The sequence below is a fragment of the Sinocyclocheilus anshuiensis genome, unplaced genomic scaffold (assembly GCF_001515605.1).
Source record: "Sinocyclocheilus anshuiensis isolate Anshui unplaced genomic scaffold, SAMN03320099.WGS_v1.1 scaffold106, whole genome shotgun sequence".
NCBI classification, from domain to species: Eukaryota; Metazoa; Chordata; class Actinopteri; order Cypriniformes; family Cyprinidae; genus Sinocyclocheilus; species Sinocyclocheilus anshuiensis.
The window spans coordinates 675828-695575 of NW_015542347.1; the positions used below are offsets into that span (position 1 = coordinate 675828).

The 19748-nt window shown below is 36.1% G+C and overlaps 2 protein-coding genes across 2 annotated transcripts in view; one reads left to right on the forward strand and one right to left on the reverse strand.

Moving 5' to 3' along the window:
- uba5 (ubiquitin-like modifier activating enzyme 5) overlaps nucleotides 1–9832 on the reverse strand; it is an 11273-nt gene extending 1441 nt beyond the window's left edge. Inside the window, exons 1-11 of the mRNA XM_016490015.1 lie at nucleotides 9511–9832; nucleotides 9353–9398; nucleotides 9168–9257; nucleotides 8791–8900; nucleotides 8200–8286; nucleotides 8049–8103; nucleotides 7906–8010; nucleotides 7569–7696; nucleotides 1943–2078; nucleotides 1534–1609; nucleotides 1336–1442 (exon numbers count right to left, since the gene is read on the reverse strand). Coding sequence (XP_016345501.1) covers nucleotides 1336–1442; nucleotides 1534–1609; nucleotides 1943–2078; nucleotides 7569–7696; nucleotides 7906–8010; nucleotides 8049–8103; nucleotides 8200–8286; nucleotides 8791–8900; nucleotides 9168–9257; nucleotides 9353–9398; nucleotides 9511–9659 — 1089 coding nt within the window. The 5' untranslated portion in view covers nucleotides 9660–9832. The remainder of the gene's footprint in view (nucleotides 1–1335; nucleotides 1443–1533; nucleotides 1610–1942; nucleotides 2079–7568; nucleotides 7697–7905; nucleotides 8011–8048; nucleotides 8104–8199; nucleotides 8287–8790; nucleotides 8901–9167; nucleotides 9258–9352; nucleotides 9399–9510) is intronic.
- A 544-nt stretch (nucleotides 9833–10376) lies between these two features.
- topbp1 (DNA topoisomerase II binding protein 1) overlaps nucleotides 10377–19748 on the forward strand; it is a 27661-nt gene continuing 18289 nt past the window's right edge. The window contains exons 1-8 of the mRNA XM_016490040.1: nucleotides 10377–10598; nucleotides 10980–11086; nucleotides 12453–12596; nucleotides 12755–12936; nucleotides 13202–13395; nucleotides 13483–13674; nucleotides 18633–18796; nucleotides 18979–19142. Coding sequence (XP_016345526.1) covers nucleotides 11000–11086; nucleotides 12453–12596; nucleotides 12755–12936; nucleotides 13202–13395; nucleotides 13483–13674; nucleotides 18633–18796; nucleotides 18979–19142 — 1127 coding nt within the window. The 5' untranslated portion in view covers nucleotides 10377–10598; nucleotides 10980–10999. The remainder of the gene's footprint in view (nucleotides 10599–10979; nucleotides 11087–12452; nucleotides 12597–12754; nucleotides 12937–13201; nucleotides 13396–13482; nucleotides 13675–18632; nucleotides 18797–18978; nucleotides 19143–19748) is intronic.

The window sequence follows — 19748 nt, forward strand, 5'->3', positions numbered from 1 at the left end:
ATCGCTTCGTCATGCCTGGAGCTGATCCATGCTGGTCGCTGAGGAAATACATCAACTTCGCGCGGTGGATCGCCAGATCGGCTTTCACCATAGACGAAGCGGAGTCCAGCTTGGGGTCGTCACATGTGGTTGCCGCAAGCCCGCCGGACGCTCTGTCGAATCCACCGGCCGTGCCGTTCTCAAGCCCACCGGCCTCCGCTCACTCTAGCCCTCCAGCCGTTCCTCACTCTAGCCACCGGCCTCCGCTCACTCTAGGTCGCCGTGTGTGATGCTGTGTTTCGTTGTGAAAGTTTTGGGCAGTGTAGAGTAGCACTTGTTTGTCATTTCTCCGATCACAAATGCAGACATGGTTTTATGTTTACGCGGAAATAATGTGTTTTTTGAACCTTAAACCGCATAAACACATTTCATTACGCCAAATACACAAAATAATGTTCTTTTTAGCAGAATGACCCCTTTAATATATTTCAAAATGTAATTTATTCCTGTGAGGTGCTGAACTTTAAGCAGGCATTACTCCAGTCTTCAGTGTCACATGATCCTTCAGAAGTAATTCTAATATGAGGAATTGCTGCTTAAGAAACATCTTATTATCAATGTTGAAAACCAGGTGTGCTTCTTAACTTTCTTTGATAACAAGAAAGTTCAAAACAACAGCATTTATTTGAAATAAAATTATTTTGCAACAGAAATGTCTTTACTGTCAATTTTGATCAATTTAAAGCATCCTTACTGAATAAAAGTATTAATTTCTTTAAAAAAAATACTGTCCCCAAATTTTGAATGTTAGTGTTAATTATTTAGCAGGTAAATGCATTTTGTTTTCACAGGATGTTGGAGTTATTGATCATATAAGCATCTAACCCAAACCAAAAATCGCATCAAATATTATAGTGCTGTCACACGATTAATCGCGATTAATCACATCCAAAATAAACGTTTTTGTTTACATAATAGGTGTATGTGTACTGTGTATATTTATTTTGTATATATACACACACATACAGTATATATTTTGAGAGTATTTCCGTGTATATATTTATATTCATATAATTGCTATTATTTATAAATATTTTAAATGTATAAACTTAACATATTTTTCTTAAACATATGCATGCATGTGTGTGTATTTATATATATATAATAAATATACACAGTACACACACATATATTATGTAAACAAAAAAATTATTTTGGATGTGATTAATCGCGATTAATCGTTTGACAGCACTACAATATTATAAAATGCAACTTCACTGCCTGTCAATTTTTTTTTTTAAAGCAGGAGAACTCCTGAATAACCAAAGTGTTGTGTTATAATTCAGTGGGTCGTACTTTCTCAGGTATGGTGTAGGCTACAGTAATGCCCTCCGGCAGATCTGGTACCGGTCCTGATGCATCCTGTAGCTCTGCCTCTGACACCTCTGAAACAAGCTCAATGCCTTGCAGGAAACAACATCACGTTCAAGCTTACATAACATTTAAAGATTTCTGTTTTATGAATGAGGAATGTGCTGTGTGTGGGATGCCAACCCCATTCATTGTCCTCATGCACCACTTCCTCTTCTTCCTGTACCACTTCCTGCTTTGGCTGCTCTGCTTCTTTTTTCTGGAGAAAGGAAGAAATATCACATCATATACTGTTAGTATTAATACTAACTGGTTGTCACAGTGTGCCTTTTGTACATCCATGATTAAATAACTTACTGAGAAACAGTTGTTAATATTTTGGAATTTTGTAAACTTAAAAAAAAAAAAAAGTCAAAAAAAAAGTGATGTTCAGTGAAAGTGATTAATTAAAAAATGAATAAAAATTTTATATAAAGTTAAAAGAAATTATAAATTTAAATTAAAATTAAATTAAAAGTTTCAGAATTAACAATGTTGTGGCTAATTAATATTTAATTATTATATATTTTATAAATCAATAAATCTCCATCACCTTGTACTCGTCCTGTTGTCGTCTGCAGTGTCTGTCGTCACACTGTGGGTTGGCCTTCATTGCCATGCTTGGGAAGAAATCCTGCATGGCATTATAGCCCAGGTAATAACTCACTGTCCCAAACCCCAACAGATACCTATAACACAGACAATTTCATTCCAGGCTCTGTGTTTTAAAGTCCTTTGGAAGTACTGACAGGGCAAGACCTCTGAGAAATTGAAATGACCATGGGTTAGTTAGAATGGTTCAATTTGGTTAAGTTACAAAAATGGCTTTATTTTGCCATCTAATGGCATTTGTATGATACTACAGCATTTACTATCCACTACACAAAGTAATCAGTGTAACTAAACTGAAATAGGATACATCACAGTTAGGCTTGTGGTTATGGTGTAATCTTAACCCTGTAAAGCCTGAAATAATAGTTGTTGAAATTATTATTTATTTTTTTTCTAAATGGAACAGTTTAGTTGAACCTTTAGACAAAATATTCTGATAATAAATAGTTTTTTTGAGTATCATGTCAGGCTTTTATGTCTCATATACACTGTTTTTTCAAATTATTATACACATGTCAGTAGAATTTCAGTAAAATAAACATTCAGGTTTTGGTTTTCAAAGAACGTATTTTTGTCTTTTTAGGTATCGATCTCAGACAGGTCTTCTTATGTAAATGGGAAACCAACGAAAGGTTGTTCCGCTTCCCTTTATAGCTGCGCTTTTGATTTAGTTATTTTTGTTTGACAGAAATCATATAAAAATATTTTGTTGTACTGAAATCCTATTTTTTTCCGTGACATTCAACCACGGTGTTACGTTAGCTTTCACTGTTCTAGTTCAATCGGCGTCAAGTTCTGCCCTTTTTGCGAGATTTTACTAGACTTCCAAACAAAGATTTTTTTTCGAACTGCAATGCTATCTCTATGTGTTCCGGGAGGGCTAGCACTAACCTGCTTTTGTTATCATACATAACCTTAACTTGTGCAGCGATTGGTGGAAACAAACATACCTCTATTAATAAGAACGTAACACTTTAGAATAATGGTCCGTTCTTAACAAGTAACTATGCAGGAAGTAATAGGTAGTACTACATTAACACTTAACTTAAAGGGGTCATATGATGCGATTTCAAGTTTTCCTTTCTCTTTGGAGTGTTACAAGCTGATTGTGCATAGATAAGATCCCTGAAGTTGCAAAGACTAAAGTCTCAAAACCAAAGAGATATTCTTTATCAAAGTTAAGACTCTGCCACGCCCCCCTAAAATGCGGAGACTTCTCGGGAAAAAATGGGAAAAACTTGAAATATGAAAGGCGTTAGTTAAGAGTTAAGACTAATAATGTTAATGTACTTACAGTCGGGTTATTTTTGCGAACGTTTTTCCGCATCTGCTTTAGATGGTTGGCTTGCTTGCCGCAACTGCTTGCTTTCAGATTTGTATGACAATTGACAACGATTATGTGTCCACACAAAATACATACTTTAAACCTTTTCACTTGTTATTTCGGTTTATGTCATTCCTTGGATAATTTGTGAGTACACTGTAAATTAAATTCCCTGTATATTTCGGCAATAAAAAGACAAACAACGTGATTTTGTTATTATTTACTATGGGAAAATGACATGGACACAAGTCATATTTTTTATATTAAATATTTTTACTACATGGCAAGTTTCACATCCATAAAAGCAAGTGGTCTGAAAAGAAACTCATTATCCAGTTCAGGAATAAAATGCTCAATATTGAAACAATACAAAAAGGACAGTCACGTAGTTCTACGGAACTTTGGACTTCTACAATTACTTAAAGTCCTCCATTCAGTTTCGCTTTAACTACATGTTTACCGTATTTTTACTTTGTGAATTATTATTGATTAATATGATCGATCATATTTTATTTTCGTTATAGGCTATATGCAATGTGATCTTTAAAAAACAGCTATGACCTGCGTTTTATATTTATTTACACAAATGCTGGCATCTGTTTTTAACTGTAAAAGCTTTTTATATAAACTTAATATATTTAATATTTCTGAATTACATTTAAAAAATTACATTAAACCCCATTTTCCCCATTTTAAAATAGTACAAGCTTATGTTGAACTTATGTTGAACTTGTCCACAGGTGCTGCGTTAAGCACGTTAAGCAGTACTGAATGAAAAGGCTTTCTTTATGTCATTAAAATAATTCTATGGAAATTCGAATGGGTGGGGAGGGGCGAGGTCGTGGTCGTGGTTAGAACACTTGGTTGAGTGCATCAGACAAGACGACGAAGAAGAAGTGCTGCTGTAGCTCAAGTTTTCGCAAGTTATTACACATGCACCTGAATAATTATGTATGTAAATATGTACGTTACAATTATGAAAACGTTTTTTTATAATAAATTGCTGATAGTACAATACTGGACAATGATGTAATCTGCAGAATTTACACTTCAATTATGAGACTACAGTGTTTCCCATGTGCAAACGAACTCCACGCTTTTAAGAGCTTAAGTTATTCTAGTTTTATTGTGTTGTTTTAAGTTCCCTGTGAATATTGTAAATACACTTTATTTATTTATTCTATATCTATTGTTGTCTTATCTTTTTAAACACTCCAAGCTCTCACACAGTATAATCTGACCCCATTTTAACAACTGTAACATCTTCCGATAAGACCGAACGTTACTCAGTTTTTTTCCATAATAGACCTCTTTCACAATGATGTCAGCTAACTTCTGTTTTTCCACAAAGCACGGAAAGTTGGCTGAACGTCTGATGCATATGATAAACAAAATTGGAAACACCTTGGGAGTTCATTCATCATCTGATGAATTCTACAGGATTTCCGGGAGATGCGTATGTCGCATTGTTTAAAGTTCTCCCTCATGGAAGAAGAAAAGCAGACTCTTTAAAATACATACAAGAGTTTTACACACCAGTCTGTTATTGTGGGGACATTTCCACACCCCTAAATTTAATACGGCACAAAACAATAAGTGATTGGTTGCTTTATCTGTTAGTCATATGGCCTTTTGTGCGGCCCTTGGCCAATCAATGCAGCCAAGGTTCCCAGACCTTCTGCCATCAATCTGAAGGTCTGGCTATGTGAGACTAATGATTATGTGTCCACACAAAATACATACTTTAAACCTTTTCACTTGTTATTTCGGTTTATGTCATTCCTTGGATAATTTGTGAGTACACTGTAAATTAAATTCCCTGTATAGTTCGGCAATAAAAAGACAAACAATGTGATTTTGTTATTATTTACTATGGGAAAATGACATGGACACAAGTAAATGCTTAATATTGAAACAATACAAAAAGGACAGTCGCGTAGTTCTACAGAACTTTGGACTTCTACAATTACTTAAATTCCTCCATTCAATTTCACTTTAACCTGAATTACATTTAAAAAATTACATTAAACCCCATTTTATTGATATTTAAATAGTACAAGCTTATGTTGAACTTATGTTGAACTTGTCCACAGGTGCTGCGTTAAGCAGGACATAAATTACTGAATGAAAAGGCTTTCTTTATGTCATTAAAATAATTCTATGGAAATTCGAATGGGTGGGGAGGGGCGAGGTCGTGGTCGTGGTTAGAACACTTGGTTGAGTGCATCAGACAAGACGACGAAGAAGAAGTGCTGCTGTAGCTCAAGTTTTCGCAAGTTATAATAAATTGCAGACAGTACAATACTTGACAATGATGCAATCTGCAGAATTTACACTTCAATTATGAGACTACAGTGTTTCCCATACATTGAGTGCGGGTGTTTTTATATCACTGTATTTCTGAAGGAAACTGACTGTCTTCAGAAAATTGGATGCCATTTACATTTCATCTTGCATGTTTGCTGCTTTGGCAAGGGGCGGGGCAGTACTGAAACACCGTCTACGCTGTTCGCCAATCACAACGCACTGGAACAGCTAACCAGTCACATCGCATTTCGTTTTTCGGAAGGCGGGCGTTCATCAAACCCAGAACTAATTGAGCCGTTTGTGCCAGACTGGGGAGAAAGTTATTGTTCGGCATGCATGTGATCCGCGGATTAATTGCAAAATTTAACCATAATAGAGTGTAAGTTTATCATTTGTTCGTATTTACACAAGCAAGCAAATTTTAAACAATTCCAGAGAAAAAAGGCGAAAGGGAACTCGATTCGTCACTCGCGCGCTGTTCTCCACGCGCACAGCCGCACACACCAAGCGCGCACACGTACTTCAGACGTGCCAGACTGGGGAGAAAGGTATTGTAATAATGTAAATTATGTAACAAATAATGCGTTTTTCGAACCACCAAGCATGAGAGCATGTTCTCATGCTTGGTGTAGACACCCCCAAAACAAATTCAAGACATTGTAAAAGAGCATAATAGGACCCTTTTAAACTAAACTCATTTATTAAGCCTTGCCAGTTTAAACATTTAAGAGCCAGAGGATGCGAGCTCGCACGCGCAGTGAGAAGATTTGTGCGTGCGCGCTCATCCGAAGCTAGCAAACCCGCGCCTCAGAACGCACGCAAATATTAAGCTCTCTTTAGTATTGTGTTTAAATGGACAAATTCACACAAAAATTATGTCAAAATGCCCGTCTTGGTAAGTATCCTATAGCAGACATAGCCGGCTGAACGTACTGTATCAGTGCACTGGCATTACTTTTAAAAGTAACTTTCCCCAACACTGTTTATTTGTGCTGTTGCTTATAGTTAGACAGATTATTCTTATTTTCTCTATTTTTATTTGACAGTATAGTTTTTCCATAAACATAGCACATACCAAACTGTACCGAAGCCGTGACTCTAAAACCGTGATACAAACCGAACCGTGAGTAAGTTGAACCATTCCACCCCTAGTATATACAGTCAGGTTAAAGGGTTAGTTCACCCAAAAAAGTGGTCTGTTGGCATCTTTGTGTGGTCATGTCTGGTATTGCAGCTTGACTTGTTATAGAAAATGATCTAAACAAATGTGGCATTTATTTTTTCCTCACAGTTTTTGCTGTTGCGCTGTATACATAAATTGTGAATTATGAAAATTAAAAAAAAATAAAGTTTTCATTAATCTTGAAAAATTCTTGCAGAAAATATACTGTAGTTTTGTGAGAATCATCCTCAAACTTATTCTTGGACTTACTACAACAATTATCTTTATTTAAAATGTTTCAAGTCCTTTTGTTACACTGGAATAAATCATACTGATGTATACTAAAATTGTTGGATGTGGCGCCCTACCCATGCAATATGAAATGTATGATTTTTGTTTCTTAAATTATGTATGGATCTGTCAAGTAAACCCAAGTTGCTTCTGTCAACTAAGTGTCCGTCTTGAAATATTACTAACAATTTAAAGGCTATTCTTATGTATACTAAGAGTTTGCAGCAAAAAGACATGTACCACAACCTGAAGTTGTGGGGATGTTTTTAGAATTAAAGACTAAAAGGCCTTTTAATTGCTAAAAAGTATAAACTATCAATCATGTAGTAGACTGTACAACAGGTTTTTCAGTCAAGTTGGTCATGTTGAGTTACAGACCTTGAAAGTTTGCATATCAGATATGATACAGTATGCTTTATAGACATTAAAAAAACAGCATGGTTAGGTCTGTGCTGAATCATCAAGATTATGATGAGGTCTTACTTCAGGACATTCTGCACAAGGAGCCCGGCGACCACTCCCATTGTGGTGGGCAGACTGGCAGCACAAACCCCGTCCCTTTTCAACGTCTTCTCGTCGATATTTGCAGCCACTATGAGGGGAGGTGCACACTGACACACACACACACACACACACACACAACTGGATCAGATCACTGTTTCCAACCCATCTGACATTTACCAGAAATAAGCAGTGTTTTATAGTTTATGACACAGAAACTAGACAGTATAGAAGAGGGTACAGCCATATGAAATGGTTAAGATCATAATTCATATTCAAGACACATAGTATGTGTTTTGGGAGTATGAGTGTGTCATACAGCAAAACAAGCAGTTTCTCCAGGGATGATGAGCTGAATGTGTCCAGAAACGGCATTTTCACTGACGCCTGACTCCATCCAAATCTGACCCAACTCATTACATGCCTATAAGAGAGAAACAAACATGTAAGCAATTGCTAAACTTCAACACAGCTGAGGACCAAATCCACAGGCTTCCCCTCCTCAAGTCCTCCGTGACTGAAAACACAAAAGCAAGATTGTTTATTACAGCCATATTGAAAATGAGAAGGAAAACTTTGAGCATACTGTGACATTAAAAAAAAAAGTGATCACCTAATGCGGTTCAGGAAATGCGTGAAGTTGTCCATTGTGGTGATGTTGTAATTGTGGGTCTCAAAAGCAACATCTGGATTAATGTTCCTATGCAGGAAAACAGAATTAAAATGGGAAATATCAACTAAAATGCTGTAAAATAACCTTTTAATTTCTAATTTTTAATCCACATCACAGTTTGTTAAAATAAAATATAAATAGAGAAAGATGAAGTGGATTTCCACAAAAAAAAAAAAGAACAAATAAGTTTCATAAGCAAATTAACCTAGTTGTTAAATACAATTTCTCTAAGTATTTTGAAAGAGTGATATAATGATTCATGCTCTTATTTCTTTTAGACTTGACTAGAAACATCTCATGCTGATTTGATGCTTAAGAAACATTTCTTATTATTATTAGTAATGTTGAAAATGCTTGTGCTGCTCAATATTTTGAAACTTTTTCAGGATTCTTTGAGGAATAGTAAGTAAAAAAATAAATAAATAAATATTTGAATCTCATATATTAGAATTTTGGTAACTATAAATGTCTTGACTGTCACCTCTGACCATTCCTTGCTATATATGTTAAGATGATTAACCTCCCCTTTACCTAAGAGTGTGTTCAGCAGCCTCAACTTTACTGAGCCCTGCCTGATGTGGCTGGAAGAAGAGTCGGTTCATGTTGGCCAACTCCACCTTATCATAGTCAAACAACAGCAACTGCGGGGAAGAAATCACAGACACAGCAAAAAGAGGCATGACAGTCTGTTACTGCAGAGCCGAGGCATGTCTCTGGGGGTTATGCTGTTGGCTTCCCTCCTGTACTCCGACTGGCAACACACACTACAAGAATGCAGCAAGTTTAACTAAAAAAACATTAACAATGCACACCATAGACTGGCCAATCAGTGCATCTTTATATTTGATTAATTTGTCCTATATATTATTAGATCTATATATTGAGGAATGAGGATAAAGGTGCATTACCTTTCCAATGCCACATCTGGTGAGCATTTCTGCAGTGACACTCCCCACTCCTCCAACTCCCACCACTGCCACAACATATGAGCGGATTTTCTGAGAATGACAGCAGATGGATAGTGCTCATCTGAACACGAGCAAGCAGTTATCAATATAAAAGTGTAATAAAAATAATAAATACACATGTTTACCTCGTAGTCTTGAACTATGCCCATCCTTTTGAGTGCCATCAGACGACTGTGAGATATTAAATATCAAATTAAAGTGACTTTCGCACCGGTTTAGCCTTCCATATGTTCAAAAACAAGTCAGTGATAATAAATAAACATAGCAGCGTCAAATTGCTCACCTGTATGGATTTGAGTCTACGACTTCAGCACTCATTTGATCAATCTTTGGTCTGAGATGATGTTCAGCATCACTTTGCTTCTGTTTGGATTTAATTAGTTCATTTTCTAACTCACGGATTCGCAGCTTCAGTTCCTCGACGGTTGCCATTTTTTCTTAAAATCCTATATTGTAATAAACACGAGTTGATATGATTTTCCGATGGGAAAAATAAAGCATGCCAAATATTAAAATTAATATACACGTCGGTCCGCACTGTTAGAAACCAGCTGGCGAAGAGTGTGTCTAGATATTGAGCCCGGAGTGAAACACAAAGTACACAGGAACGAAAGTTCCCTCAATGAATGATTCCCGCAAATCGGTTCGTTGTTTTAAATTAATTGGTTTTTAAAAAAATTGTATTAAAAATATCACCACATGTAAACACATACTACTTTTTATTACGTTTTGTTCGACAATTTTTCCAAGTTAGAGCCATGACTCATCGCCGTTTAGAGGCTAAATATCATTTACATTTAACAATGCTACAATTTATTTACAATACTAAGCATTTTTGCATGTGAACAAATCAGTTGTGTGAGCCAGTTAAATCAGTTAACTGAAAAGATTCGATTCAGAAGAACAACATCCTTACGAATCGCGCGCCGCTGAAATGAATATGCAACTATGGTAACAGCTTAAAAAACGCTGTTAGTTTTTGGAAAATAATTACATGTTTTCCTCTCACTTCCAAAAATACCTAGAGTAAAAATAATAGTTGAATGTAACTATTTCTTTCATTTCTGACACTGCACTTCTCCAGTCCGGTGGGTGGCGGTCATATATTTTAATAATTTCTCCCATTTCACCAAAGAAACAGAAGTGAAGCGGACGTTTTTTTCAGAGCTGATGGCGCGAATGACTGGAAAACGGCTTCACACGGATTTTCAAATTAAAATACTGACAGATTAGCAAATTAATTATCCTGCTGTCCTATACAAGTGATGTTTCTATGTGTGTCTGTGATGAAATGATAAAACTAAATTGAAAGTTTTAATCCTAAATCTCCTAGTTTAAATCCTCGTAATCAAGATTCTGCTCTGTCTCGCGGTAAGTCCTCATTTGTTATTATGAGTGTTTAGGTTGTTTTATATTAATAAATTTAAAAAAGACACGCAATAGATTACACGGTTTTAGAGCTGTGCGACAGTTTGACACTCTGATGTCTTGTTGGCCTTGTTTATGAGATACTCAAAACAACCTTCAGTGAGAAGTCGATTGGACATTATTAGTGTCATAATCCTAAATAGCATCCAGTTTTTGTTCGATTTTTGTATTAAATTGCTATTTTGTGAAACCTAATACAAAATAGAATATACATGATGGTATTACATTACAGAATAACACTATGAGAGAACGGGATACTAATGATTAGCAGATGTTTACATTGTTTAACGATGATATTAAATCCTTGCACGTTTGTTTCCACAGGATGTAGATTATATGCCACCATGTCAAAAGGCAACAAGGAGGCATACATTGTGAAATTTGTTGAACGCAATGGACAAAAGAGTGATCTGGCTCTCCAGGCCTATAAGGTGATCATAATTTGTCATTCTTGTTAACATCTGTCATTAAATGCTTCTTATATAGCCTATAATATGTCTTTTGTTTAAGGGGAAGTCGTGGCCTAATGGTTAGAGAGTCGGACTCGTAACCCAAAGGTTGCGGGGTCGAGTCTCGTACTGGCAGGGATTGTAGGTGGGGGGAGTGAATGTGCAGCGCTCTCTCCCACCTTCAGTACCACGACTGAGGTGCCCTTGAGCAAGGCACCGAACCCCCAACTGCTCCCCGGGCGCCGCAGCATAAATGGCTGCCCACTGCTCACATGATCCTTCAGAAATCATTCTTATATTCTGATTTGCTGCTCAAAAAATATTTTTTATTATTATTATGTTGAAAAAAGCGGAGTAGAATTTTTTTTTAGGTTTCTTTGATGAATAGAACGTTCAGAAGAACAGCATTTATCTGAAATAGATATATTTTGTATCATTATTAATGTCTTGATCATCACTTTTGATCAATTTAATGCATACTTGCTAAATAAACGTATTCATTTCTATAATTTCATAATTGAATAAAAAATATATAATGATTTAAATATCATCAAACTCCAAGCTTTTGAATGGTTTAGTGTATAATGTTGCAAAAGCTTTTTATTTCAGATAAATGCTGATCTTTGGATCTTTCTATTCATCAAAGAATCCTGAAAAAAAATGTACTCGACTGTTTTAAATATTGAAAATAATAATAAAAAATGTTTCTTGAACAGCAAATCAGCATATTAGAATGATTTCTGAAGGACCATGTGACACTGAAGACTGGAGTAACGATGCTGAAAATTTAGCTTTAACACAGGAATAAATTACGTTTTAAAGCAGTTATTTTCAATTGTAAAAATATTTCACAATAATATTGCTTTTGCTTTATTTTTGATTTTAAAAAATGCAGGCTTGGTGAGCAGAATAGAATTATAAAAAAAAAAACATTAAAAATCTTACTGTCCAAAAATTTTTGACTGGTAGTGTATCTTTATAATGTTCACAAAATAAACACTGACATAATCAAAAGGTGTCATCAGTAAAACACTTAATAAACATTACTGTTTTAGTAAATAATTTTGGCCTTCCAAAACATTGTTTTTTTCCCAAGATATTCTTGGTTGTCGAAATTTTGGTACATCACTAATCTCTGCATTATTTACAAAAAACAAAACTGAGAATGATGTATAACTTAAGTTTGAATACCTGCACTCTTGTTTTTTATTTTTTTTTTTACATTAAAAGTTTGGTGTAATTGAGTTTTTTTTATTTTTCAGTATTTATTTGAAACAGAAATCTTTTGTAACATTATAAATGTTACTGTCAGTAATCTTACAAAACTGTATGTCTGTCATATTTGCAGCTGGGATGCAGGATCGTGAGTCCTCTGGTAGTGCTGTTCTGTCTGCAGAAGCAGAGATGTGTGCCCAAAGCAGAGCAGCCCGTGTACAACATGGCCATGGCTGATGTCACTGCCTCCTGCACCAACCTTGACAAAGAGGCACGGGTAAGGAAAAAAACATTGAGGATTAAGTCTAATATATAATTGTTTATTTTCTCAATCTTTGCTTACAGAGTGTATAAAGTGTCATTGAAATAGTGAAAATTACATCTGTATGTGCAGATCTACATGACAAATAAGCGGCTGTTTTGTTGTTCTTGTAGAGTGAAGTGATGGATCTTGTCCAGCTGATGGGTGGACGGGTCTACCGTGATCTCAATGTGTCTGTTACTCACCTGGTGGCAGGTGAAGTGGGGAGTAAGAAATACCTGGTGGCCGCAAGCCTTGGGAAGCCCATTCTTTTGCCCAGCTGGGTGAAAGCATGCTGGGAAAAGTCTCAGGATAGGTAAAGTCTACATGGTTAAAGTCACCATGGGATAAGTCACTGTGAAATCAAAATGGACAACTCAACATTTTAAGGAGTATTGCAGTGTTGTTATAAACAATTTATCCATACACATCTATTTTTTTTTTTTTTATTAGCATGCCCTTGTAAACTTTAAACAAAATAACTTCCCTTCCTTTCACAACATCTCTTCTCTGATGACTTGTGCACCAGATGGTGGGACTAAAAAACCCTTCACAATCTTTTTTTTTTTCTTTCCCCACAGTGTTTTCCATCACTCTGAACTGAATACGGAGGACTATCAGTGTCCAGTCCTGAAAGGCTGTACGGTCTGTGTGACGGGACTCTCTACTGTGGAGCGTAAAGAGGTTCAGAGGTTGTGTGGCCAGAATGGAGGCAATTACACAGGGCAGCTCAAGATGAATGAGTGTACTCACCTTATTGTCAGTGAACCCACAGGTGACCCCATAATCTCTGACCTCATCTGTATGTTTTGGGACACAGTCCTAGCATGTTCTTCACTTCATTTTATGGGTTGCATTTCAGGTCAGAAATATGAGTTTGCCCGTAAATGGAACGTATACTGTGTGTCCCTGCACTGGCTGTTTGACAGCATCGAGAAGGGCTTCTGTCAGGATGAGAGCAGGTATGCTGTGGAGCGTGGAAAGAAGAGAGCGGAGGAGAAGCCAGGCAGACCCAACACCTCCACCCCTACAGGACCCAACAGGAGCAAAGAGGGTGAGTAAAACACAGTTTTATTGTTAAGGCACCATTTGTGTTGTACGTCATACTGGCACAAAACCTTTTTTTTTTTGGAAAGAAATTAACACAAGGACGCATTAAATTGATGTATTGTTAATAAATATTACTAGAGTATTGTAACTCTTTGTACATTGGTGCCTCTCAGACGTGTCATGCTTACAGTTAGTTCAAAATGCCGCAGCCTGGCTTCTCAAAGGGAAGCGTGAAAGCGAACACATCACACTGGTTCTGATTTCACTTCATTGGTTACCGGTCAAATACAGAATTGATTTCAAAGTTTTGTTATTTGTTTTTAAGTCTGCGGAACCAGGCACCACAGTACCTATCTGAACTACTGCATCCGCCTTCACAGTCTAGATCACTTAGATCTAGGTACTCTGATTTACTATATGTTCCTAGAACCAGACTTAAAAACAGGGGTGATCGTGCATTTGCGGTCATCGGTCCTAAGTAGGGATGCACGATATTGGATTTTTGCCGATGTCCGATATGACGATATTTTTCAACTTATTTTGGCTGATACGATATATTTCCTTTTGTTTGGAAACAACACCAAGCCTCAAATTATAAGCAAAATATTTTTAATTTTGGTTAGTTTTTAACAAGAACTTATTTGTTAGAATTAAATAAACAATAATGAAGATTTTTGACAGTACATTGAAGCTTTTGAAAATAACTATAAATAAACTATATATCAATCGCTGCATTTTTTTCCCAGAAAGATGCAGTGTTAACCCTAACATTTTATTTTAAGATTGAACATTTGTAGATGGAAAGCAAAAGAGTTGTACAAATTCTGAAAATCTTTTAGAGCTTATGATTTATGTGCCCTCTAGAACCTTGCGTTCTGCAAATGAACGGCATATTATTGTGCCATCTCAAAGAGGCACAAAATCACTTTCACTGACTTTTTCATTAACTGTTCCCTCCTGGTGGAATGACCTGCCCAAATCAATCCGAGCAGCTGAGTCCTTAACCATCTTCAAGAAACGACTAAAAACACATCTATTCCACCTTTATTTGACCCTCTAACTCTAACACTTTCTGTTCTATTTTAATTCTACTTTATCTATATTTATCTTTTTTTATTTTTTATTTATTTTTTATTTAAAAAAATAAAAGCATCTGCTAAATGACTAAATGTAAATGTAAGATTTGTTTAAAAAATAAAACATTACACATTAATGAATAAATCAGTATATATAATTATTTAATTTACAAGTGTCATGTTTGTGATTTTCTTTCATGTAAGATATAGCTTCTGACCTTTAAATCAAAACATACTCATTATTTTATGACATCAATTACGGTTTTATTTAATCAGAAACACAGTCTAAATGTTATTTGTGTAGGCTATTTTACTTTTAATTTAATTAGAAGTAGGCCAACAGATTAAAACTCCTTACCGAACGGGCATTAGGACCTGGGGGAGGCTGCCGCTGCATGTGCTATTACTGTTTACTCTATCATACACTGAACGCCTCATTCTGTGCCTGATTTCACAGATTAAATGTAGTAATTAGAAGTAGGCCAACAGCACCCCCTAAAGATTAAAACTCCTTACCGAATGGGCATTAGGAGGCTGTCACTGCTACCACTGCACGTGCTATTTACTCTATCACACACCGAACGCGTCATTCTGTACCTGCATTCTCAGATTAAATGCAGCGATCCAAAACGGTCAATCTAATCATCATTCAGACAAAACTTTGCTTCAAGAATGAGCCACACTGCTGACGTGATGTAATCACTAGCACACCCCGAGCACATGTGAGTTAACATATTCATCTTATTGGCTTAATTTTTCATATCGGGCCGATGCCGATATTTACATTTAAAGCCATTATCGGCTGATTCCGATATCGGTCCAATAATATCATGCATCCCTAATGGAAATACTACATGTCCAAAAAACATGGCAATTAGTCAATATTATATGAGCATAAGTGCTTTTGCTCTAAATAGCAGTATTATTATTAACAAAAGCACAATTGTGAGTGTGATATTGCTTATGCAGAACAGTTCACTAAACAAGTTAATATTCACTAACTTACATTTTAGACACAATATTACACATTATTTTGTGTATTGTTACTCCACCAAATAAAATATTTGCAAACAACCAAAACTGATTCATTACTTCCTCAACATATCAGTGTGTTTAACTGTTTGACTGAATGATTCAATGACTCACTCATAAAGACAGATGCAACATACTATCAATACTAATCCTTCTTTCTCACTAATATTTCTTCCATAAAAAGTTGTGGTAAAGGTAGTAAGAGCAATATCTAATATGCAGCATGCTGGTATGCTAGTATTTTTTCTTGAACGAATCAGTGTTTTGAATTAATTGTTTGAAGTCATCGCTCATAAAATCAGTGGTTCAGTTCAGAATCGCATACTAGCATACAGCCAGTCACTTCTGTCATTCTGAATAAATCAGTATTTTGAAGAAAAAAATCAGTTGAATGAATGAGTCAATAAATCACTCATGCCATACTAATATAAAGTGACTTAAAGTGACTAGCACACCCTGAGCACATGTGAGTTAACGTATTCCTCTTATTGGCAAGACATATCGGCATAATATTTCATATCGGGCCGATTTCGATATCAGTCCGATAATATCGTGCATCCCTAGTCCTAAATTATGGAATAACCTTCCGGCCTACATCAGATCTGCCCAAACCTTGTCAACTTTTAAATCCGCCTTGAAAGTGTACCTTGTCCCTATTTCTTGACTCATTTCGGCATTAATATCTTTTGATTCTAGCTTTTCTCCTCTATTTTATCTTATTTTAGGCTTTTATTTATTATTTTTATTTTATTTTTATTGTTTATCTAGTGCTTATATGCTTTGTGTCTTTATTGCCTGTTTCTTTTAGCCTTGTAAAGCACTTTGGTCAACACCAGTTGTTTTTAAATGTGCTATACAAGTAAACTTGTATTGTATTGTAAATATTGTAAAAAAAAAATATATATATATTTTTTTTTTTACTTTTTATTCAAGGAATCTTTAAAAAAAATATTAGAATTTCCACTAAAATATTAAGCAGCACAATGATTTTTTTAAATATAAACGATAATAATGAGAAATGTTTTTGTCTAGGATCGTGTGACACTGAAGGAGTAATGACTAGGGGTGCGCCGATCTGATATTCAGTATCGGTATTGGCTCCGATACTGTCATTTTCTGCTGCATCAGGGTATCGGTCAGACGAGACCGATCCAAATCCGATATTGTGCGTATACTATTCTGTTTGCTAAGCCCCATGAAAGGCACAAACACATTATAAAGCACCATGAAGTTTTCGTGCACTATATTTCAAGTGTTCTGAGACCGTTCCATAGTTTAATGTGAGGTACAGATGAATATTTAAGTCAAGTTCTCCTAAACTCTTCTCTCTGCTGCGGCTGTCAGTCATCCTCCATTCAGCATTCAAACTTGCCCACAGCCATATCACCCTGCAGCCCAAGACTGGTTGCCCACTGAAGCAAAGCAGGGTTGAGCCTGGTCAGTACCTGGATGGGAGACCTCTTGGGAAAACTAGGTTGCTGTTGGAAGAGGTGTTAGTGAGACCAGCAGGGGGTGCTCACCCTGTGGTCTGTGTGGGTCCTAATGCCCCAGTATAGTGACAATCCCATGGCACTTCTTGTAAAAGAGTAGGGGTGTAACCCCGGTGTCCTGGCCAAATTCCCTTCACTGGCCTTTGTCAGTCATGGCCTCCTAATAATCCCCATCCACTTGATTGGCTCTATGACTCTCTCCTCTCCACCTGTAGCTGGTGTGTGGTGAGTGCACTGGCGCCGTTGTCCTGAGGCTGCCGTCGCATCATCCAAGTGGATGCTGCACACTGGTGGTGGTCAAGGAGAGACCTCCCCACATGATTGTAAAGTGCTTTGGGTGTACAACAATACACAATAAAGCGCTATATAAATGCATCATTCATTCATTCAAACTGCGTGTTGCAGTCGGTTATATGGCAGTCAAGACGACGAAACTCTCTTTAAGATGATACAATGTTCCTATAATTATACTTGATCCGTAGATAAACATCAGTGGTTTTGCATAAGGACTTTATCTTGCTGGAGTTTAGTGCTAATTCTAAATCATGTTACTGTCTCTTCCCTTTGTGCTTTGAACTTTTCTATGCGGAACTCTGCGACTCCATCTTGCTTCAAGCGTATCATTCTACGCATGGGATGCGCATAAGTGCTTTGTGCCGCTCCGTATCGGAGCCTTTCATGTTATAATACTTTTGCGCAATGAAAAAATGTTAATAGCCTTTCTTCTCTCATATGTATCATATGTTTCTGCCTCATTACTGTGCTATAAATGTAAAAGAAATGTATTTAATTTATTGCATATATTTATAATTATATTTACTGGTTTTTCATTAATGTATTTTACAACAATACAAAGAGCAATGTGTAACATTTTACCATATTACACCTATTTACTTTTAGCTTTTTCCCCCCACTAAATAATGTTTTTTCTCTAAATGTTTAGATTTTATACAATTATTGTGAACTCATCATTTTTGTAGAGTAACTTTTGCTGCTGAATTATCCACTAACCTAGTTTGAGTAATGACTGCTAAAATTTCAGTTTTTCTATCACAGGAATAAATACATTAAAATACATTTATTTTAAATTGTAAAAATATTTCACAATATTACTGTTTTACTGTATTTTTGATCAAATAAATGCAGCCTTGTAGATCACAAGAGACGTATTTCGAAGGTATTTTTTTTATCTTACCCAACTCCAAACTTTTGAAAGCGTGTATATTGACTCTATACAAGTTAAAGTTATAATTTTTATATATTTCATAAAACATATAACCTGAATAGATTATAATTATGACCAATTCCAGTGTCTGATTTATTAAGTTTACAGGTGTATATTTCTTTGCCATTTGTTTGTGCAGAAGGTCCCTCACTTCTGGGATTGAGCCATATTTCCAATATCAGTATGAATGTCAATGAAACAGCCCTCACAACAGAAGGAATCAGCCACATAGAGACTCCTGATCCAGTTGACTCATTTGACATCACTGTTTGTCGAGTTGATGACCTGTTGGATGGCTGTAAGGTTCGTTTTTTTAAACGTTTCCTGAACAATTTTAAGTGATGCATTTGGGACATTGTTTAGTGATATTCTAAGGATTAATCCTAAGTGATATCTTTTTGCATTTGTGTGAATTTAAACGTTGAATCCGGAAGGAAAAAAAACTTCAATCATTGACCCTTTTTCACTTTCTTTTTGTCTTGTAGTTATATCTATGTGGCTTATCAGGAAAGAAACTGGAGAAACTGCGGCGGATGGTGAACTCTGCCGGAGGGCTGCGCTTCAACCAGCCCAGCCAAGAGCTGACACATATAGTGATGGGTGAACCAGACCAGGGGGTCAAAGTCTTCCTTGACAAAGCCACTCACAGGTCAGTCTAAATCCATGTCAGGGTAACTAGTTAGAGGTCGACCGATTGATCGGCCGGCCGATTGATCGGCCGATTTTTGGTATTTTTTAATTAATCGGAAACATAGATTGACACGGAAATTTAGTAATTACACCATAAATGCATATAATTAAAGTCTACTGTTTCACAGTCAACACATGGCTTTTTGGCTAGATTTAAAACAAGGAAAAGTGCACTTTTAGATAAACAAGGCAATAATAGATGGCACTCGTGGTGGTAGTTAAACAAAGTTATATTTATTGAGTTTAAATGTGAATATGTCTATGAAAGATTGTATTACTGTACTGTGATAAAAGAGAATCACAATGCTGAAAAAGCATTTTCAGAAACAATGTTTGGATTTGAAATCAAAATAATGGATAAATATTGTGTTTGTGGTAAACAGATCAGGAGCGGACTGCGAACGCGTCCTGTGCGAAAGCAAAATGAGTAAAATGCTTCTGCACCGCATACACATACTGTATACGCACAGCAGACGGAGTACGTGTAAACTTGGCGCAACAAATCTAGTTCAACATCTGAGGCAATGCCACAAAGAGCTCTATGACCAATGCATGGCAAAAAAAA